We start from the raw sequence: 23,749 nt of genomic DNA, 5'->3' as shown, positions 1-23,749 counted from the left end.
TTTTAATAAATAATTTAAATTTTATAAAAAAATCATTATGTTTGTATTTATTTATTATTATATAAAAATTTCTAAATTTAATTAATTAATATTAATATTGATTCATATACGTGTATATTTATTAAATTATTATAAAAATAAAAATTATATATGAAAGTGAAAATAATAACAAAAACAACTTTGTTTATGTATTTAATTTTTAATTGATAGGAAAAAGTTCCGCTCAATATGAAGGTAACACGTGCGAATACAAGGGGTTAAAACTTAATACTGTACTCCACTGGGGAGTGTGAGTACTTTTACCAACAAGATGTTTCTATTCCATTGAGAATTAGGAAGTGTGGTGAGGTAAACCAATCTCACCGCTTAGTATCCAACCGTGTTTAAACATCAGCGAGCAATAATATAAATATATATTATCTAAATTCCATTTCACCATCGAAGCGGTTAGATCCGAAGGGCATACACTGGAGGTCGGTTCGAATTTGTGATTTAATTTTGATTTTAGATAAATTTAAAATACTTTTTTTTAATTCAAATAAATTCTTTATCTAAAAAACTGGAATTAAATTCAATTTTTTTAAATTTTATAAACAAAATTAAAAATTTAAATGTAACCTTTGTAAAATGTAAAATCTTTTTATCTATGACCAAATAAAAATGTAACCAAAAAAAAAAATCCTTTATCGAAATAAGTAGATTTTGATTAACCTCACGGAGGCGTATGTAGTCGATGAGAATAAACGTGAGAACACTGCAAAAAATTATTAATTTAAAATAATGCGTATGCAATACATGGCCAGAAAGAGACGAGATATTTGTAATCTATACTTTATATACACATAAATTACAGATGTATACAAAATGTTATGCACAAATATACCATTTCTTTTTTGTTCTTGAGATCACCAAAAAGGACACCACCTGCAGCAAATGAGCATGGAAATATCAAGATTAGTGAGTGAGTTCATTAACTTTATCAATGGGCTCTACCCATCCACAGAAAGCATAAAATTTATATATCATATGTGAATAAGTCTAATGGACACCAACTGGACTTGCCCCATACTTGACAAAGATTGAACAGAATATCAAACCTAAAAAAGAAAAAGAGAAGAATAGGTACACACTCAAAATATGTTGAGGTGCCTTCCTGTTTGTCATTTAAATATCGTACTATGCAAATAAAAATCCAACATATACCTTTTAACAAAATTCTAGAACACATATATAGACAGACATGCACCAAAAATATAAACAAGGAAAGAAGAGAAATAGCAGAGCATCATACCCAACATAGTTCTGGCACAAATTTTCATGTGATGTAGCTTGGAGAATTAACTTTTGAACTTGCAATTTTACGGACAAACCATGTTCCACTTCTCGGTTATCTCCAGAAGTTAATGTGCTGTGATCAACTACGTTTTGCATGGAACATGCAGGTATTGATGAGCATGAAGATGAAAAATCACGTCCGGTCAGTTTGTTACTCATGCGAGCCATAACCACCACAGCCCGCTCATTCAATACCTCATTAGCATCACCAAGTTGATTGACAGCCTAGAGACAGAGAGCAATTTGGTTTTTAAGCACCATCATGTGACATAAACATTAAATAATAAAAAAGGAAATAGCAAAACTTGGGACATCATAAAACCTGAAGAAGTTCCCTTTCACGTGCCCCCCGCTGAGGTTGACCAAGCTCTTTGCTTTGAGCAGTTTCTTCTGTGTTTATAACAGCAGGGGCATGATTACTGGCAAACATTGAGATTTGAGGGACTTCATTGAAATTGAAAAGACGCCAATTAATGAGAGGATCATGAACAAATGCCTGAAGAAGATTCGATTTGAGAGTCAACTGCCTCTAACTTGCACATGAAGCCAAAAACAGAAGTATATATATAAAATATTTCCATCATAGTGATCGATTTCAACATAGCACAATCAGCATATATATATGCATATATTTATAGAGAGAGAGAGAGAGACATCATCTGATAAATTATATATATCTGTTGTAAAATACCCGCAGCCCCACATCGGAACCATAATTGCTTCTTTTCATTTTTTTTCTTAGTAAAATTGCAAAGTTCTCCACAGTATGATTAACAATCAATAATCTTTACCCCTGTTCAAAAGCTTTATAGGAGCAAAAAGAGCACAAATTTAAAATCTAGAGGTTCATACCTCCATCATAGCCATAACACTATCCTTATTTGTGCGGAGAACTTGCATCACATTTTCACATGTTGAACGGAAATTTCCCTCAATACCACTGACCTCCATAGCTTTCACAAGCATTCTAGTCAAGCGGAAAGGAACCTGAATGAAAAGAATTAAACTCAGCATACACAAACAATTGTACAGAGAGAAGATACAGAACCCGTTCCCCCACCCCTCAACCCAAAATAATGACAAAATTAACTTGGTAGTCGTTTCACTGGACATGCCTTTTCAGGGAACTTTTCCCGGTTCATAGAGGCTTCAAAACAGTCTCCGAAATCTATGTGTAGAATCTTCCCACTGCAAAACAGTATCAAGATTCAAGACTATGAAGTACATAAATCCTTGATAACTAAAACACAACTTCCTGTAATTTTTATACCTATAGCGATGCAGCATGAGATTACTTGGGTGACGATCACCTAAGCCAAGAAGGTAACCAACCTGCGAAAAGCCATTCATCATCAACTTATTTCAAAATCACAATGAAATTGTAAGTTTAGACAATGAAGTTCAACATATAAAATAACATCTACTTTCTAGGTGTTTTGGGGCAAATAATTGACCTGCAATATAAGATCTCCAAAGTTATCTGTAGCCTTGAGATATCACCGTACTACATTAAAAGTAATAATGGATAAAGCTCCAGTTTTATGCTAAAAGTGAACAACTCTGCTAATTCTTTTAATCGTACAAGTTTCTTAAAAGGTAGAATTGTGTGATTGCATGCCATGTTACTAGCATAGATAAGCAGGCATAGAAGTCTATAGCAAATTCTTTCTGCATAAACCATGAGGAATACATTGAGTTATCTTGATTTTTGCCAAAGTGGGATAATTTACTTAATAATCAAGCAATTGAATGGAAAAACAAATGAAGAAACTAAACATCGTAGATTATATTTCCAGTAGATATCAGGGTCAATATGGCTTCAAACAAGTGGCAATCCAAACCTTTTACCATTAATCACCATCATAAGAACGGACAATATGATTGCATAGTGGGACCCAGTGCTTAATAAATTTAATTTAAAATGTGAAGAGTGCCAGCTCCTTTTACAGCCAGAACCTTACAGTTATTATGGACTAAGAAGGTAAGCACATACCATGCTCATTACAGCTAAACTTCGGGTATAATTTGTCCTCCTCTCTAGCCACACCTCAGAAGTACGACTTTTTAACCAAAGAACCTAGCCAATCCAGATGTATATAGTCGAAAGTCAATCAATGTTACTGGAAAAATGATATGATAAATATGACAATCAAGATCACGTACTCTGGACAGATCATTTCCTTCAGTATTTAGTAGAGCATATTCGAATACTTCTACTTTAGAAATGAGTGGTAAATGATCATAATCCGGTGCAAAACTTAGCATATATTTGTGCTCCTGATTTAGAGTGATCTGAAACCATGAATTACATGTAAAGTTAAATGTGATTTTTATGCCATAACACCATCAGCTATGAACAAACACAATTCTAGCTGAGCAATAGAACTAAAAGGAGGTATCTGAAAATCTTCAACCCACCCTTCTGGCATCTCTGTATTCCCTTATGAGGTGGTGCAAGGTATCACAATTAGGGACCCATCCAATCAACCCACTGTTTGGAGATAGTGGAATCACAGCATATTGCTGAATAGATAGATCTTTCTCTGCAGTTTTTCTAGAGTTCTCCAGCAGAGTGTTCACTAAGCCAAAAAGCTGACAATTTGACCATCAAAAGATATCAGCCCCATACATGAAGTATGAAAACAGTAAATTAAAGTTCTGTTTAGGACAGCAGAATCAATGAAAGCCTCCAAACGCCAGCACATGAACCATAGAATCAACAAGCATGAATCTGAAATACAAAAAGGGACATAAAAGAAACTTGATAATACCTGCATGACACGTTCATCCTGGCGAAGATCTTCATGTCCTTTTAGTAAGAAGGCATAATCTTCACCATCACTCCCATGAATAGTCAATTTCCGAGGACGTTGTTTGGAAGTTATGACATCAAGCTGATGTGCAAATGATGCAATGGTTACCACTGGTGATTCTGAAAATAAGAAATGGATTTTTCCAGTTAGCCGACTTAGATTTATACCAAGACATCCATGTAAAACAACCATTGAGCTTACCTGCACGATATGTCCCAGGAACTGCAAGCTCCAAGTCACGACATTCCACCAACTCAGGAGAAACAGACTGCAGCACGTAAAATGAAAAGTTAGTGTCATTGCGTTAGTTGTGAACAAATTAAGAAAGAAATACTTGCCTGCAGGTCCAGGGTAGTAAGAATTTGAAGTTGTTTGTCTATCCTCTTGAAAACATGATAATATAGATCCCATGCCTGATGAATTCAATAAATAATTAGGAGATATCTCATGCTTCTGGTAACCCATGGGCAAAAAGGAACAGATGAACCACCAATATATTCTAACCAGCATCCTTATTTGACAGATGAGTGTTTATAAATACCTTGAAGGACATGCCTAAAGCTAGATAGATTCAAGGAAGAGGTTCCACATAAGTAGGTGGCAAATCAGGTCACACTACAAGCAAAGGTACGGACAACTGGTTTTATTGCCAAAATTAGGCAATTAATCAGCCCTGGTAACAACAATATTGCTCACTGGGCAAGTAGAATAGTTTCTCATACCCCAAAATCACCTAGGCAAAGACTCCAATATTTTTATACTCTAGTAATCTAGTCATCAAACATTTCATACCTGCGTAAGCTCGGCATCCTTTCCAGTTCTCTTATATTTCATGCAGCATTCATAGGCCTGTGACAAGTCATGGTGGAATGCCTACAATACGATGAAAATAAATTGAATTAAATGAACACACAATCTCAAAATCTCCTAAAATGGAAGGTGGATTTCAATATATCAGGAAAAATATGACTCATAGCACCAAAGTATACGACAAGGTCTGGAGTATTCACTATTAAAAACAATACAGAATTCCATTGATTGAGCTGAATACACATAAGTTACAGATAAAATCCCTAGTGTGGAAAAACTTGCTAACAGCAAGAAACAATAAGAAACCTCGATGAATGCTCTCTCTTTTATGGTGGTATTGTCCCTCATTGCCCCTTCCTCAAGCATCTCATGTAATGGCTCCAAGACTTTCAGCATCCCTTCAATGTTATGTTCACCGAAGTATAGACGACTAGCTTCTTCTAGTGCCTCATGCCATGACTCATGCCAAAGTATTGCAACCCTGATTAGTTCCTTGGATACCAGTTGTGCCTGTGTATAGATGAAATCTAGTTATGAAGAAAATAACTAAGGGAAAAACAATGAAGCAAAATAAAACATAAACTAATTTTAATTATTTAACCTGATCCACAAGTACACCACTGTGCTGACGTACTTTGTCAACCACTTCTTGAGCTGCTGCTTTACGTAAATTGCTTATGGACTTGCACGCAACAAGAAGAGGGTACATAAGAGCCTGTAACAAGAATTAAATCAGCCGAGCAAATAAAGAGGCTCAAAACAATTTGAATCGAGGTAGCTACAGCACCAAGAGCTCCAATTAAGTTACGGAAAGTTATTCTGAGCATTTAGTTTTTTTCTTGCATTATACTATGCAACAGAATAACAGATATATTCAATTCAAAATTGGTGATTTCAAGTCGTTGACTAGAGTTCTGGAAGAAGTTCAAGACCCTCATGAGATTCAAAAAAAAGGTAATTCGCACTGCCTAACTGTAAATACTGAAAAAGGAACACTGCCCAAAGGTTAGTGCAGACAGGCCAGTTTTCAATAGGTGATCAACTCTCAATTTCAATACTTTGCATGACATACTATATTCATCAGGTATCCATCCAACTAAGACTAAAAGGGTTATTAGCTGAGCACGACAGGTGGCAATAATCCCAAATTTAGAGGAATGACACTCTCATGAGATCAATAGCAGTATCAGATTTATTACTATTATTAATTAATGTTGTAAACATGATTAGGCTATGTCAGCAGGCTATATTAACGAAGCCCTATGAGGATACTAAGATTTCCCTTCTGTAACTAAACTTGGGCATCTATTGTAAGTTTAGAGGTCAGTAGAAAAAGTTTTGATTGCCATGGTAGTTGTGACTGTCAAATTTTAAGTATAACAAGATCGTCCCTTTTTCTTGATTAATTCTAGATACTTGGCACAATTTTGTAAGTCTAGCTACAGACATTTCATTAGTTACAACATCCTCTCAACTTATACTACCATAAAAGAACCAGAACTCTTCATTTTCATACTTACTAGCCAACAACCAGAACTCTCCATTTTCACACAGACTCAGGGTTGTATTGCATCCTATTCTCTTATCCTGCTTATCCACATGAATGTACTCCACATTGCCTCTTCCTCATGGGTATCTCAAATTCCATTCATTACTTGTGAGCAACATTTTAATCCCAAAAATACAATTTCCCATGAAAAGAACTCTTCCTATAACTTTCTATAACATACTTTTCACTTGAAGCATATATAAATGCAAATTAACATCTGTTACTTGGACTAACAAATAGTAAGATAAACACAAAAAAGGAGGATTTTAAGTTTTCAAAGCATTCATACACTACTTGACTAACATTCTTAAATGATAAATTTTGAAGAAGAACATAAATAATCAAGACAAACCTGAGGATGACTTTGCCCAATTCGCACCAAAAGTGATTGTATGAGTTCTCTCACAGCATGGTTGTTTGAATGGATTCTAGCAATTATTTGAGGTAAAACAACTAGCCAAGTGTTGATATTAACAAGGGAAAATCCTATCTGTAGGGCCATTTGCACTTCTGAGGTAGCTCCATGGTTAAACCACAAGGTAAGAAGGCGAAGTATATCCTGAAAAATAATAGAGTTTAAGAAAAATGCTTAGAAAGGCCCCACCAAGTTATCAAAGTAGAAGTTGATAAGGTAATAGAAAATAGGTAAGATCCCAAAGAAAAAAAAATTGCGATCATTGAAGAATTTGTATAATTATTAAGCCTAAATTTTGCTAAAACATAATTTTGAAATGATCTTTTATACAGTCAACATACCTGTAGACTGTCATTGACACCTTTGGTGTTTGCTGCACATGCTATTGAATGGAAATATCCAGTGACAGCTGCAACAACGAACTGAGAGGCAATAGTTGGAAAACCTCTTAAAGTATAATGAGACATGACAGCTGTATTGAACAACGCCCATGCATGCCATGCTTTTGCCCATTTTGTCGCACATTGAGTGGCATTCCTAAATGCTGTCAGGATCTCTATGGGACCAAAAAAAAAAACATTTACCAAGAGGGAAAAAAAAAGATAAAAATTTCAAGCATTTATGAACCAATAAAAAATGCTTCTTTTATTTGGTTCCATAACAAGTAATCTGATGAAAATGAGGAAAATATACTGCAAAAGAAGTAACATCAAGCTATTAGCTACCTTGTATGGAATCGTCATCCAATCCAGGTGATAGTGACCACTGCCAAGCTCCAAGTTTATGATACATGCGAGCCAGGAGTGGAACATTTGCATTTGTACCACTCGTTGAAGCAGTTGATGCAATAGATTGGATATTTAGGGAAATTGAAAACTCTCTAGCCAAATTCTGCAATGGTGATGTGAATCATGTAACTGCTAAGAACTTAGAAATAAGTAGTAAATGCTCACAGAAGGTGTACTCATTATAGTAGATTATGGAAGACAAGCTAGAACAAAGATAAGTGCACTTGATGGAAAGAGGATACCTGCAGTCTGGCAAATGCTTCCTTTCGCTTATGATCATCACCAAGCGACCATTGATATTTCAAGTAAGCCAGCATAACTTGAGGAGGCCCGTGATATCTTACATTTTCAGGAGAAGCTTCTGGATCATACTATGCAACATCCAAAATAAGGTCAAAGTAAGAATATAAGCACACTTTCATATTCTGGCAGGTTTAGAAAATGCAAGAAGTAGAGACCTGTAAAAGCTTAATTAAGGTAGACCTAGCTTGACTTATCCTTCCATTCTTCCGACAGAGAGAAGCAAACTTGAGCCAGGTTTCAATATCTTCAGTTGGAGGTAAAACAAGAGCTCTAACAGCCAAAAGAACTTGCCAGACCTGCATATTTGAAAATATAATCAACTAACAAGCATAATGATAATGAGACACATAGCAGGGGAAAGAGTACAAACAGCACTAAACTCATTCCACTTAAGAAAATGCGAATACTTAGAGAACAACAGCTCTAACAGCCAAAAGAGGCTGATCTACAAGGATAGCCCTTTCAATTGCCTATAAGATTAGCACCGTAATACAAACTTGTTAGATAGTAAACATGCATCATAAGACAACCGTCAGCAAGTACAGATTAAGCTGCCATCCAAACTGAAATCTGAAGTATTAAATCTTTCCATTCTGACCTATGCAGACCTCAAATAATGTTTTGTTAAGAAAGTTACTAAACAATGTTAAGCTAAAGCAAAATACAAGTGCTACAGTGAAAAAAGGCATGGCAGTAGGGAGGAAAGCTTGGCAGGGAGGATAAAGAGACTTCTAGAGAAATAAAAGAGGCAGCTGGGATCCCATAGAAAATAAAGCTCAATCTTGTATCACGTTGAAAAAGATACTTGAAGTAAATATTGGAACATCCTTACATTAAAGGAAAAGATAAAAAATGAAAGAGGAAATCAAAGAATGGGGACACCAAATAAGCACTTAAAACTATTATTTATTATATAAAAATAAAGGTAGAAAGAATTTCTCTCTATTTCAGTCTGCCAATTATAACTTCATAGTATTAGATACAGAAAAACTACCCACTGAATATAGGTTAACGATAGCAATACTAATAGACAGAGTGGAAAACACTTTGCCAATGTTATTGTTTACCTCAACATTACATTTTGCACCTTGTATCCTCTCAGTCCACATATTGCGAATTAGGGCACGCCGGCCTTCAGCAACTGGATTTCCCACAGGGAGCGTGCAATAATCTATGACCTGCAATAAATGATGGCTTCCCTTGAGTATCATTCTTGCTTACCGAAAAGAACTAAAAAGCAACAAACTGAATCCAAAAATATAAGTAGAATAAACCTCCTCTAGTTCTGAAAGCTGCTGAACACGGACCATATTGCTGTAAGCACGCTCATAGCTTTCCAAAACCTTTAGAAGAAGGTATTAAAAATCATGAAGTCAGTGTAAAAGAATTTGTAAACTTTCTTAACTAGAAATCACAATGGTACCTTTCAAGGAACTGCTACAAAAAATTAGAAATAAACTCCTATTCATCCAGTAACCTAAACCGTTTTTTTTTTCTTTTTTTTTTTTTTTTTGGGGGGGGGTAGAGATCCTAAAGTTGTATTATGTAATTTCATCATTTTTATTACATTCAAAGAAAGAACCTTATAATAGTCACTCCAACAAAGAATAAAGAATGAAATGAATGATGCCAAAGAAAACAAGTAAACAGTACCCCAGAAGACAATCTACTAAGCAGTTTAAAAATTTTAAGGACTGGGGAGACTAACCAAAGCAGCAAGCTCTGTTGCTAGGCACTTTCTAGCTCTCTCAACATATTCGCGTGCCTCATCATACTGAGAAATGTTATAGAGAAGTAAATGATAGCATTCACAAGAAATAATAGAAAAAAGGAAGAGTACGGATAGAAAACTTACCTTTCCCCTCCGAACTAATAGAACAGCTCTAAAGAATGTACCATTGCTGCTTCCATCACCACTAGCAGCAGTGTTCCCTAAACCCCGAAGTTTGGTTTCATCACCATCATCTAATCGAGAGACATACTCCGCCATTTGATCCCATTCTCCCATATTCCAAGCAGCATTTGCAGCCTAGAAGAATAAACTCATAAATACAAGCATGATATGGAATATCTTGGCATCTACAACAACATAAACAACCAACCATTGGTGCCATTTCCAATCGAGCAGAGGGCTCAGCTGGAGTCCAATACTCTTTACACAAGTTGTTAAGCTCTTCCCATCGAGCCAAAGCAGCAAGGCATCGCATCCGTCCTGTAACATACACAGTGCATTAAAATGTTTCAAGAAACTATAGGAAGTAAAATATATTTTCTAAGCTCAAATTACTATGAGGTACAAAAACTATATGGGAAATTTTTACTTCAGCAAATGAAAACCAAAATAACTGTTGATAATTTGATAGATTTACACAACCTTACTACTGCAACCAACAATAATTTCCAGAGTGGAAAACACACTCATTTCTTATGAAAAAAAAAAAAAGGTGAAGAGAAACATAAACTTCAATAGAACAAGTGAGGTGCTTTGTCTATCGTAAGACCTTCAAAGAAAAAAGAAAACTCTGATCCCTAAATATTTCCATACACATTTATTTACCATTTGAAAAAAAAAAAAGAAAGAGAAAGGGTGCTAAACCATCGGTGTCTGTTTTGCTATAGTAAAGTGCTTCACAGTGTGACTACTGATGCTTTTCTTGCACTAATAATATATAATTTTTAATTCAAGAAGACTTTTGCTCCTGTATCACATATTCTTTTCATTTCTGATAAAGATCCACACCCGTTCTAAGTTGGACAATGTGTAAACAATAAGCGTTGCAAAAACTCTTTTCTCCTAAATAAGAATGGTGAAAAAATAACTCAAATATGTCATAAAACCTTAAACATACAACTGTCCCACATAAACAAAGAGAATTTTGAAGTTCTCAGATTACAATATGCCCTCCTAGTTAGATAAACCTGCAGCGATCTTTATTTGCATTCTTTTAGAGAAATTAAGATAATTCCTTTCCTTCATTTTGAAGAATACAGTAATCAAGAGCATGCAAGCATTAAAAGAAATAAGAATATAACCAATAATTAAACAAGTCATCGTGCTAAAGTTGATACCTAGTGTAGCCTCTAGAACAAGATGTGGGCTTGATGCTTGAGTGGCTTTGGCAGTGTATGCCTTGAGAGCATCATCCCATCTCTGCAGCTTCTCATACCTAATAAACACAAACATGTAATTACATTTTCTTCTTTTCCCCCATTTTGACAAGCCTTCATATTTGAGTAAGGCAGTATGAAACAGTAATTATGGGAACGACAAGCAGAAAACTATAGCAACATAAAAGCTCTAGAGAATCACGTAAAGCAATAGGAAAATCAAATGTCCAATACCATGACTCCTTCAACTGAACATCCAGATTTTGTAGGGCATAGGTCAATATTCCAACAGCAGCCTAAAAAGGTTAAAAAAAATACATTTAGACCTAATACATAGACAAAATATTAGGGACAAGGCAAGTAGATAGAAAAACCACACACAGGATATATGTTTATTCACCTCATGCTGGTGTAACTGATTATTTATGTGTATGAGGGCTTCAACTACTGAAACAGGGTTAGCATCCATCTTTTTTGAGAAGGCACCTTCGAATTCCATTTCTTTGTAATGTAGAGCCTTGGCAAAAGCTCGACACTGATATTTGATAAGGAAGATAAATATTTCACTGTACAAAGTACATAAAGAATCATAATGCAGCAAAGCCTTTCTCAAAGAACACATACCTTTTCAGCAAGTGCACCAAGTAGACGGATGTCTATAGGAAGAGGTCTTTCATCATGTTCCATGAATTCAGCCTGAAACACATTTGTTGTTTTAAAGAAAGAAATTTGTAGATGACCAAAGAAGGGCACTAAGTTGTTTGAGTGAAATGTATTTTAAAGTTTGACAAACATTAGATTCTCTATTAAATGTATGGTATCCAGATTCACCCAGCAAATAGGTGATGTGTGTTACAAATGCTTTTGAATACAGCAAAGGGGCTTCATTATCACACGATTGCTTATATTTTTCTCAAGTTGATTTTTACTATAAAATTTCTAATATTGTGCATGGAACAGTTATATTATATCAACTCTTTAAACTCTGCAGAGAGCAAGAATCAAAAACAACAAAATAGTATTTGATCGCATGCAGATTAGTATGCCACCATTAAAGTGAATCCTATAAAGGACACTCTCCTATAAACAGAGTTGAAAAGAAGATCACGCATGAACAAATCTAATAGCTTAGTAAAATAAAATAGAAGGAAAAAGGAATCAGACAGCTTAGGTAAAAAAGGGAACAGAGATTGGCTGAATGGAGATACCAAGTTAAGAAGAGTGGCCAAAGTTTCAGGAGGAATATTAGGAGAAGAAAATGCCATCTCTAAACTTCGAACTAACTGCCTCTGACTAGATTCATTCAGTTGAGACCAGCAACTAACAAAACCAGCGGCAAACAATTCACGACCAACAAAAGGCTGCAAAAGGAACAGATTACGAACCTAACCCCAAAGTAAAGGATATACAAACATATACTTCATAACATACCTGTAATTGCGCTAGCCGAACACAGGTTCGTAATGCTGGCGAAGGAGATTCTTTTAAAAGTTCAATGCTGAAATGCCTCATCCATTCTGCCCAATCTTCTTTGGTACTGCGCTGAGAAGCCTCTCCAGCAGTGCGCAACCGACCATCATTGACCTATAAACAGACTTTTACATCAGACAAGCCTCTAAATTACATGAAATAATGTACATGAAACAAATATAACATCACTTGTAACTTGAAAGGACAATTATATCAATAAAGAGCATAAGGTGAAAGGCAGAAATGCCAAATTCTGTGTGTCCAACAAGCATACACCATAGAGAAACTACACAAGATTAAGAATGATGTATACACATTGTTGATGCTCACATCCACAGTAGAAAAACCAACAGCCCAGAAATTCATGTAAAACCACTGCAACATAAGCCCTTCCACTTCAGAAGCTCACAGCAGGAACAGCAAAAAAAGCCCAGGAACAAGTTACATAGCAGATTACTTGTATGTTGAGGTGGCAAATGAAGGGGCTGGATTCGGGTTTAGGTCATGTCAGGTTTGAGTCATTTCAAGATAGGGTTCAGGCTAGTCAAGTTGTTTTTAGACTTTATGGAAGATGAAACCATTTCATAACAACTTTTAGAGCTTGGCTTTTCATACTCAAATCATTCAGGTTCATGTTTTGCAGGTTCAGGCCATTTTGTTTTTTGAACTTCCTCAGGTTCAATTCCTTAGGATTTTCTATATGATCATTTCTGGTTCAGCTTAAGCAGGTTAAGTTAACTTTTCTTTTCACAGTAATTATGTTCCCACCAATTTGGATTCAGGCTTCTGAATGATTTTGGTCAAAGCTTATTTTGCCACTCCTACCGGCTACCGCATTAAATTTGATATTCCCAATTCCAAATTAGAGATTGGTTGACCATGCATTCAATTTTATCCAACTTCTCCATGTAAACTGTGAGACTACTACAGTGCCATCTTATCTTTTTCTAAAACAAAGTAGTCTAGCCAATTCACTTAACTAGATACCTCGTCCAACCAACAACTTAGAGATAGCCTAAGACATCCTTAGGGTAAATCAATATCAAATTTATACTCAAGGATATATTTAATAAGTTTTACGGATAAGCAGAGAAGATAATCTCCAAACTTCCTCCCCTAACAAGCACCAGACAGTCTTGACATGTTTAGAAATTAACGACTAAGCTATGCAGAAAACAAAAAATATAAGCAGCCCATCATAAAATCAGAAAAGGAGGATACCTGGTGACCTCTAGAATGTCTTTGCACATCACTGACATCTTCATAAGGATCATTTTCCACATCATCTAATGGGTCACTAACAACCTCCACTGGCAGTTGTCGACTCAATCGTTGTGCAGCCGAGCTCCCCACAATTAATGGCTCGCGCCGCCTTAAACGACCTTCAATTTCCTCAAATTCCTTATGCTGAAAATTTATTTTTGATTAAATTCGACAATGTAAAGGAGCAGAGAACAAGTATTCCAAGCAAATAATGACAGTAATGACATGGTAAGAAGCAATACCCGCAAGCAATGTCTCAACAGAAGTTTGTGTATTGAAGGGATAAAAATAGTGAAGTCTTCTCCAAGGGCATGAGCCAAACAACAAAGTGCGTCAACAGCATCCTTACGGAGCTCATCATTTTTCCTACAAACAAATTAATTACAGGTATAATCTATAAAAATAGAAAGGTGGCTTCCATGGAGCCTCCTTTAACATTCTCAGCTCTTGCAATGTTCCAACCCATTAGAACCATCCATCAGTTATGATGGTTAGTATAAAATTTCCTAATGTTTGAAACATATTATTTGGCTGACCAATTATTACTTTCCATACAAAGTATCACAAAGATTTAAAATTACAAGAAAAAATGATTTGATACGAGTTTCTTCATCAAAAATTGTCATTTGATTGTAGCATATGACATGATCTTCAAAGATGCATGCACACTAATACTCAAGACAAAAGGCAAGTGATGGACCACAAATATGTCAGAAAAGGCAATCTTTCTGGATGCATACGTGTTAAATCAAGGAACAGATGACTCATCCATCTAAAACTAGCTTCAAGTGATGAACAAGAGAAGATATGTGACCTGTAACCTGATTTACAAAAATGAAAACATAAACAAGATAAATGGTGGTTGGATAAAACATAAATCCATAGGTATTAACAAAAAACTAAATAACTGATTCTTCAATGTTACTAAAGTTGTTGCTACCTACCTGAACACGAGGTATCAACCTTGTCAAAGTTTTGATAGCAGCACGTCTTATCTCGACTGAAGCATCCACTTTGAACAAACGAATAAGGGCAGGAAGAAGTAGATGCATATGTTCATCCAATGTCCCTACATGGTAATCATAATAACAAATCATTTACAGATTATCAATTAAGATTCTTAAAATTGGAAACATAGAGCAAAACAAGAAGCTCCAGTTCTTCAAAACTGACAAATTAGTTGGGATAGGAAACTAAAAGCTTAATCAATGAGATCAACTAGAATAAAAAATGAAAATTTCACTGCCATAATTTTTGTAACTTACAAAGAAGAGATTTATAAAGCTACATTCAGATATTTATTCTTCTTACAAAATACATAACCCACACAGTTGACAGGTAACATGCAGCTTTAAAATGCAAAAAGTTCACTCAAGTCCCATAAGTGAAGAAAACTAACCGCCAAACCCTTCTAGGGTATGGAGAATGTCAAGAACATAGGTGTAATCATTGCAACGTTCAGCATCACTCAAAACTTGAATGCAACATGGAAGAATAGCAGGAAGATACTTCCGGAATTCATCATTGAGAGCTAAGCAAAGCTGTTCAACAAGATGCAGCACCTAACAAGAGAGGTAGGGAAAGTTTAAGAGATAAGATCATGACATAACAATAATAACGAAAATAATCTATCTAATTATTTCTACCAGTTAACTAAAAAATAAACATACCGGAAAACCACGTGAAGGACGATTACTAGCTGGCAAGCTGAATGATGACCATAATTCAGAAATTAAAGATAGCAGCTCTGGTAAATATTTACGAATATGCTGCATGAGAACATCAAAACTTCAAAATCAAATGGCAAAAGAAAGCAAATGTCAATTATACAGAAAATCTTCAACACCTAAAAATATACCTGTCGCACAATTGACACAAGGGTACCCAGCTTCCATGTTATAAAATCCTTCAGATGATCATCACATGTACGAACAATCTGAAAGAGATCCGGTAAAACCTACAGAAAAGAGAATTTAGTAATCAACCAACGGAAAGACAAGCATAAAGCTAAACTAAGCTAAAAATTAATAGATAACAAACCTTCGGCAAGTATGGAACACAACCCAGACCCATTGACTAACCTCGCAGAAAACAAAGTCAATGATTTCAAGAAATTTTTAACAAATTTTTAAAAACATAAGGATTAAGATAAATAAGTACAACATTTTTTAAAAGGCACATATACAGAACACACCTTGAATATAAACATAAGAGATCCAACCACCTTTTGGTGATAACTAGCAAGAGAAGGATCCCTAAGAATGCGCATGAGAGAGTTTATAGCAACCTGGGTTCATTTATTTTAGCAAAAAAATTAAAAGGATCATCAGAAATGGATAAAAAAGTTTAAAAAGCAAGCTAGAAAGAAGAATAAATTAGGCTGAGGGCTACGGTGGAGTAATAATCTTCAGATGTAGCAAATGATGGCCAAAGGTCCATGGATAGTTCATCCATTGAAGATGGAATATGTTGACCTGAATCACTGGCAGCACGGGTAACATCTCCATGTGACCCAGAAAGGCTTTGTTGATTTTTTTTATGCGCATGAGGATCCAAAGCACCCATGATACCAAGAACCTGGAGACAACCGAAGTGAACTGAGCATCACAAAGAGGCTAAAGAGTTAACTCGATGTGAAGTGCTAGAACAATTACCTTTAGTACTTCTCGTCTGGTAGACCACACTAACTCACCATTCAACAACTTCAAAAGCAAGCCAAGTAATTGCGGGTATTCATTATATGGAGCAATAACATACCTGAAAATTCCATAGAGGAAAACCTCATAACACCAGAAACCCAAAAAAAGCAAGCATTGTAACATAATACATTCATAAGTTACATAATGTGAATCTGTCTCAAAGTTCCTACAACAATTCCATTAACAAGCATCAAATAGTAAGATGGGAACTCTTTAACCCTAACGTCAATGATAATGTGCTCCAAAAGATGCTGTAAAAGAAACACTACTTATAGATATGGCATCATAAGGCAAAATCTAAGTTTCCTCAAGAAATTTTCCATGAGCAACTATTTTCAAAGGAAGTAACATCTCCCTCTTCTTTAAGTTCTGCTTTGCCAATTTCCTCAAGAAACACCTTTTCTATGTAGCCAAGGAATGGTTTTTCCAGCACAAACACAAGGCAGTTAAACCTACTAGGCCAATGATCAGATGGGAGACTAGGTAATATCTACATAGTGTAGGAGGGAAAAAAACATCCCAGTGCTACCTGATGAAAGAACTAGAATAAAGTGTCAAAATCAGGAAGGAAAAATTAACAGAAATATAATAGTTCAAAGATTGGCCACTGAATAATGAACAATATAGAGTGTGCATGGCCTAATCCTAAGCTAAGACAAAAGACTATAATCTCTTTTTTTTTCTTTTTCTTTTTTTTATTTAGTTTGTGTCATTTGAGCATCTCCATGGTACAGAGATAACATAACAACTAGAAAATAAAATAAAGCATGATAATGTCAATGTTTTGCATAACATGCAATGTTCATTAAACATGAAATTTCTAGCATATCATGTGATCAAAGTAGATACTGATTTTGGAAAGAAATACATCAACAAGACATACAGAAGACACGGAATGGCTTTCAAAACTTGGAAACAAGTGTTGGCCATCATGCTTCTTCTTAATCTGCCATGTTGAAATCTTAAAAACAGAGAACTTTGGATATAAGCATGCCATGATCATTTACTATACATCTGACCTAAAATGCATAATGTTTCAATGCATGCTCCACAAGAGACAGCCCTAGTGATAAAAGGTGATCAGCATGTGCATTCGGAGAAACTGGAAAAGATAGCATTCGAACATGAGACAACATAACAATCAATATGGTCATACAGAAAGCAAAGCAACATAAAATGTCCTACATACCCAGTGCTCTGTACAACGTGACCAAGAGTAGCAACAGCTACTTCACGTTTTGAGACAGCTGCCCCATCCAATAGTGCCTCAACTATTAAAGGCATAAGTTCCGGAATATATTCTCTCATTGCAAAACCACCCTAAAATAAGTCGCATCCCAAAAATAATAGTAAGAAAACAAGTTACAGAAGGAAACTTGCAATTTGTTACACAGCAAGCTAGGATACCAAACAGAGGGAATATCAGCAACTTATAAATTCACAATTGATGCAATTATGACTTCTTTCCTAGGTATATTAAGCCAAATAATTTCCTACAAGAATGGTGTTATGTGTTAAAACTAAAGAAACAGAAATTGACCCACCACTCTAGCAAGATCTCCAACAGTTACAAGAACTCCACTGATGATACCATTATTGGCGTTGACTCCAGTGCCCTCAAGTAGTCGAGCCACAAGAGCCTAAAAAATAAAATATTTAATATAATGAAGAACGAATCACAAATAAGGAGGGGAGGAAGCTATAAGAAAAGTGGAAAGCAGAATTAAAAGAACTAAATAAAACCAGGTGAAAAATTAAACCTTGTGGACCGGGGCAATATATGGCAGTATTAGACGTTCACAGTTGCGTATTAAACAACCAAGCAACTTGGCACTCTCTTCTTTGCATTTGTTATCTGCACTGCTGACAATGCAAGAGAAGTGAATAACTGATGCCACATAAAAAGGGCAGAAGTTCTTTTTGTTTACCTTTGCCCTAAATATGTCAATAACTGTATGAGATGACGACGGAGAGCCGGAAGGACATATGCAGGATTTTTCTCAGATAATCTCCCAGCCACTGATATAGCATATTCTCGCACATCAAAATCCTATAGCAAGAGAAACGTTCAAGTGTTCATGAAAGTGCAAAACAAAGTAACACTTGGAACAAAAAGCACCGCATTTTTAACACATTGTAAATACTGCCCATAGCCAATAACTGACTTAAATGAGATTGTTCTTGATCTAAGCAATTTCATGTCTCCACACTTTTTGCAAAACTCATTTCGAAAACAAAAGTGATTTAGAAAAATATTAATTTGTTGGGGAATAACAGCATTAAGAAAGTTGATTCAAGTAGACCTTAAGGAAAGATAAAGCAAGTCAGTGGATATTAGACACCACGTAAATTTAATGATGATAGAAACAGAAAATCTGACAAAGATAAGATTTACACAGTCAGGAAATATCAAGTCTTCTTTATCTGTGGGGAAAAATAGTAGACAAACCCTATTTTTCAAATTGGAGCAAGAAAATGCATACCCTTATTAATTTCCTAATTTCTTTTGTAAAAAACAGCACTGCCCCATTCATGCCAAGCATATGTTACCCCATCATTTTTTAGTTCTTTTCTAAAAATCCAGCAATTCAATATTTAAGAAAAGACAAGCAACATCAAGACAATTAATATGCCTATATAGCAATGATAATTGATAGGCATATAAAGATGAAATTTTCTAGACAAAATAAAATTAGATTTAATTGCACCTCATCATTTAAAGCAGCAAAAACTGCACTCAGACAATCAGCCTGTGCTAAAAAATCATCAAAACCTCTATTTCCATGGAGAGAGGTAAATATTGAATGGCGAACAGTAACATCAGCATCAGCAACAGCTGCAATGAGAAGCTTCTCTACAAGCTGCAGAAGACCCAAATCAATTTATAAAAATACAAAATGCATCAGAAAGATACTGAAACAGGTAAATTAGATTACATAAATCTCATGACCATTAATAACTACTAATTAGAACAGGCCAACAAACCTCCTCAACAAGATTCCTCCGTTTTCCTCCAGCTCGGTTTGAACGACTGGAACCAAATTGTGCTGATGCAATACCAGAAAAAGAATTTGCAACTAATTTGCAACAGCATAAGGCAGCATCTTTTCGAGTGGTTCCATCCTCATCATCAAGATACACAACAACTGATTCTCTTGCAAACTCAAGAAGTTCATGCCCCTAAACCAAAGAATATTTTAGTACTTAGCACAGTCTCCACAAGAAAACCTGTATAATATAGATGTGCAAACCTTGAAATTAAAACGAGCAAGAGTCTGCAAAGCAAGCTGAACAAAGGCAGAACCACTAAGCTCAGACACTGGCTGGGGAATATTTGCAGCAGTCCCACGAACCAAGGCAGCAGCTGGCCTTGCATGAAAATAATGGGACTTCGAAAGAACCAAGGAAATGCAATCAAGAAGCCGATCTTGAATAGTGGGAAGCAGGGATGGAATACTGAAACAGAACCAATTAGTTGTGAGATTAATATCCCTCAGTCTTTGAGGGCATCTGAGTACAGGGCCATGGCTACCCACATACCTGACAGTAATTTGCTCAAGTGATTCAACAAGTGTAGGAGAAAGACCAGCAGCAAACATAACATCAAGGAGACTACGAACATGGGACTCCATTGCAGGTCCCATGGCTTTTGCAATATTTCCAACACAAGCCAAAGCTTCAAGCGAGGGCCTACCCCTGCGTGGAGCAATCTACAGATAAAGCATATGGAAGCAAACACAAATGAGAATACCATAAACTTAAAACTCTAAATAAAAAATACACACACAAAAGAATGCAACAAAAAGACAAACCATAAATCATGAGACTATGAGACTCACTGCATCACGTAAGTGAGAAGTAATTGTCGGCAAATAGTGGACAAGTTCTCCATCCAAAGCACCAGCCATCTCTCCAAGAGCAATAAACCCACTGGCACGTTCAGCCGGTATTCTTAGAACTGCAAGGATATGGTTCATGCATATCTGCAAGATATCATATAACCAAATGCATATAATTTAAGTAAAACTTGCCAGAGAAAAAGGTTTACATGCCATTTAATAATAATCTAATTATTAAGGAGCAACACTCACTAACCGTCAGGTAGTTTGTTACAAATCTATCACGCAGGAAATGAGCAATTCGAGGTAGCAATGAAGTTATGCTAAGCCGAACAAGCCGATCACGATGCTCTAAGTATCTAAGCACAATTTCAGCAACTTCTCTATACCTTGACATCATAAATTCCCCAGTGTTCCTGAACAGATTAAGTTCATCCACGTCAAACACCAACATGAATTGGATAACAGAGGTAAATGATGGACACTTGGCTAAAACACTGTATGCCAATGGCACACAAGCAGAATACTCTTTCCAGCGTACCAATAAACAACACATATACAATCATATATCATTTCAAGTGGCACTGATGTAACATATAAGACTATAACACTGACCTCAAAAGCTCTCCAACTGCAAGCAAAGAACCATGTATACTATGAATAGGAGCATTTTTTCCCAATCCATCTTGCGTAGCCTCAAACATCCTATAATACCTGTTGAAACACCAACAGTTTAACACAGAAAAGAACACCAAAAACACACTTGAAAATTTTAGTTCACAAGTTCTTAAGTTGCAATAATAAGAATCACAAAAAAGGAAACAACAAACCCTGACTCATCCACACACACACACACAAAAGTAGACAAACAAACAAACAAAAGGATAAGGAATGTAACAACGGCAAACAAGCCTGAACTCACCAAGATTAGCCCACACTAAGAACCATGAAGAAAATCTTATACGTATGTTCATATAAGAAAATCTTAGAGCTAGGAGTGCTAATGTTCTGTTCAGTTGAAATTTATCAAAAGAAAAAGAGTAAGATGCCAAAATTTAAAAATTAATAAACTAACCACTGCACACGCCAGCGTGTCTCACGTTTTTCAATAACACGAAGGCACGCTCGCAATGCCTCCACAGCATGTTCACGAACAGCCAATGTTGGATCCCTCAATGCAACCCAAATAGCATCCACAAATTCAGGTACATGAACATTGAATACAGTGGAAGCATTTTCTGCCATTTCCTATAGTAATAACAATGCAATGCTTCAATAGAATTATTTTTTCAGCAAAAATAAACTAAAAGTCACTAAACAATAGAGCAATTTACCCTATAAAATCAACAAATAATCCTTTACAAGAATCCGTTCCTATATAACAACAAAAACTCCACATCCCACGCACCTTCAAAATTAAGACAGCACCAAAACGGTGATACTCTATTCTCTCCCCACGAAGCCACTCCAGGGCAGTTTTGACCTGAGAAATAAGATCCGTATACTTGATAATTTTCCCTAATTACACTACGAAAATTAGGGATATACCAACAAACCTGAAACTCCACTTCATCTGCAGTCATTGCACCCCCAGCTCTAGCTAGATGGCCAAGCACTTTACTAGCAAGGATGAGTATTTCAGGATCACGCTTAACCTCAAACACAGTCCGCATATAATTAGAAAACTTGGAAACCTTGGAGGCATTCTCCCCAAGTGCCACATCTATCAACTCATCGATTGCTCTTAAAGCTCCCATGTTTTGTGCAACATCGTTACTTTCCAATAAGCTTGAAATTCGATCATATAACTGGTCCATAAAACGGGAGAATGCTTCCCCGCTAAGCTCACGAGCTTCTTCTTCCAAGTGCTTCTTCAATGCTAAAGGAGCTCCCTCCTGTTCGCAATAATGCAGAGCGAAAATTAGAACTCCATTCGATGAAAATATAATCAATTATATATTGTTGAAGTGATCTTATTGTTAATAGCTAAGGGGTTTAGTAGTACCTAGCCAAAATCCCAAGAATCAAGAAAACGGAATTACGAATTGTATACACTTTCAAAGGAGAGAAAAAGCAAGGGAGTAAAGCGGAAACAGATTACCTTAGGGTTGCCACGGGTGCAGAGGTCGGCCAGTATACGGTTGAGCGTTTCGAAGCTTCCGCCAGGCGGAACAGAGGAGGCGGGCCCACAGAAGCGGAGGCTCTGTAAAGTTGCCGCCATGTAAGACCTCCCTAAAACCCCAATCTACTGTATTTATTGTTCCAAGTGCCTCAGATCTTCGCTGAAAACATTGAACCCAACGACACTCGAAGAGACAACAACTGAAGAGGATTGCAGTTTAAACTAACGATAATAATTTTTTACTAATTATTAACAATAATGACGTTAAAATTAAGCGTTCTATGTGCACACCGCACACCACCAAGCTTTCACTTGACAAAACAGGCAGAGAGCCCTTCACGACGGCCGCACTACACTTTCTTGAATTTCTGCAGCTTTTTTTTTAATTTTAGCGACAAATAAAAAAGGTTAAACCACAAAATAGTCACTTTTATTTAACTCAGATTACATTTTAGTCACTTATATGAAATATTACATTTTAGTCATTTATATTCATTTACGAAGTGATCACTTTACCATTAAACTAGGTTACCTCCCTAATTACGGTCTTACGTGACAGTCCAAATAGATTTTAAATACTAACTTAAATATCTTACATGGCAATCTAAATTAAATTTATTTAATTAAAAACTTATTTTCATCTTAACGATTGGATATCCAAGTTGACAATTAAACTTCATTTGAGCTGCCACGTAGGATTACAATTAGGAAGGTAATAGAGTTTAAAAACGATAATATAAATAACTAAAACATAACATTTCAAACATAAATAACTAAAATATAATATTAAAAAAACAAAAATAACTATTTTTAAAGTTTACCCATCACAAAATTACTGATACTAGCATTTAGTTACGATCGTTGAAACAACTTACAACCGCGCACAGAACAACCGACTCCAGTTAAAAATAATAATAATTTAATAATTTATGTTTACCGTAAGCAATCCATGAAATAATAATAATATTAACTACTTTACGTATCGGAAAATCGAACAATAATTGTATGTTTATAAAATCCACATTTTTAAATTAAAGAATATTATAAATTTTATTGTGAGCAGCACTTGATGACTTATTTTGTTGTACTTGCATAAAGAATTCGACTTATAATGACATTATTTTTTTTAACATTAATATAATTATAAGTTTTTATTACATTTATTCTTAAATAATAAGATAATGTGCTTTAGCACGCTTAAATCCACGTCCTCCTGCACTGGCAACAATGCCGTA

At 35.6% G+C, this 23,749-nt stretch overlaps 1 protein-coding gene across 4 annotated transcripts; it reads right to left on the bottom strand.

Annotated features, from left to right (window-relative positions):
- Positions 1–740: 740 nt before the first annotated feature.
- On the bottom strand, positions 741–22,881 carry LOC107947397 (serine/threonine-protein kinase TOR). Of its 4 annotated transcripts, none has more exons than XM_016882061.2 (57): positions 22,494–22,881; positions 21,949–22,287; positions 21,801–21,875; positions 21,468–21,640; positions 21,008–21,106; positions 20,649–20,808; positions 20,393–20,536; positions 20,094–20,263; positions 19,805–20,009; positions 19,539–19,733; positions 19,262–19,414; positions 18,482–18,603; positions 18,314–18,416; positions 18,098–18,193; positions 17,743–17,873; positions 16,509–16,611; positions 16,246–16,431; positions 16,049–16,141; positions 15,895–15,930; positions 15,713–15,811; positions 15,525–15,623; positions 15,254–15,416; positions 14,799–14,923; positions 14,623–14,675; positions 14,097–14,220; positions 13,813–13,998; positions 12,553–12,705; positions 12,330–12,482; positions 11,746–11,817; positions 11,522–11,656; positions 11,356–11,417; positions 11,083–11,180; positions 10,116–10,225; positions 9,869–10,042; positions 9,722–9,787; positions 9,288–9,356; positions 9,081–9,191; positions 8,169–8,309; positions 7,953–8,081; positions 7,648–7,813; positions 7,264–7,478; positions 6,860–7,066; positions 5,560–5,673; positions 5,265–5,468; positions 4,941–5,021; positions 4,487–4,561; positions 4,350–4,416; positions 4,107–4,267; positions 3,754–3,927; positions 3,499–3,627; positions 3,329–3,412; positions 2,606–2,667; positions 2,451–2,523; positions 2,188–2,322; positions 1,658–1,831; positions 1,292–1,560; positions 741–924 (listed from the first exon to the last, which is right to left on the bottom strand). In XM_016882061.2, the coding sequence occupies exons 1-57, from the start codon at positions 22,611–22,613 to the stop codon at positions 906–908; spliced, it is 7,434 nt and encodes a 2,477-aa protein (XP_016737550.2). In that variant the 5' UTR covers positions 22,614–22,881; the 3' UTR covers positions 741–905. The 4 variants fall into 4 exon arrangements, 3 of the variants coding, with proteins under 3 accessions (XP_016737550.2, XP_016737551.2, XP_016737552.2); XM_016882062.2 differs by having other exon boundaries at positions 18,314–18,413; XR_005906010.1 differs by lacking the exons at positions 741–924; positions 1,292–1,560; positions 1,658–1,831 and adding an exon at positions 2,790–2,839 and having other exon boundaries at positions 2,197–2,322.
- Between the last annotated feature and the right edge of the window lie 868 nt (positions 22,882–23,749).

Source organism: Gossypium hirsutum, chromosome A12 (assembly GCF_007990345.1).
Source record: "Gossypium hirsutum isolate 1008001.06 chromosome A12, Gossypium_hirsutum_v2.1, whole genome shotgun sequence".
In the NCBI taxonomy this organism is placed as follows: domain Eukaryota; kingdom Viridiplantae; phylum Streptophyta; class Magnoliopsida; order Malvales; family Malvaceae; genus Gossypium; species Gossypium hirsutum.
The sequence above is the reverse complement of the archived record's forward strand: the minus strand, read 5'-3'. Positions and strand labels throughout refer to the sequence as shown.

What these genes read in the sequence shown, in the direction of transcription:
- LOC107947397 (XM_016882061.2), bottom strand. Translation starts at nt 22,613, where the DNA reads ATGGCGGCAACTTTACAGAGCCTCCGCTTCTGTGGGCCCGCCTCCTCT. An exon ending in TGGCCACTCTTCTTAACTTG is followed by an intron (nt 11,818 to 12,329) that starts GTATCTCCATTC and finishes AATGTGTTTCAG; the next exon opens with GCTGAATTCATGGAACATGA. An exon ending in AGGATGCCGAGCTTACGCAG is followed by an intron (nt 4,562 to 4,940) that starts GTATGAAATGTT and finishes TGAATTCATCAG; the next exon opens with GCATGGGATCTATATTATCA.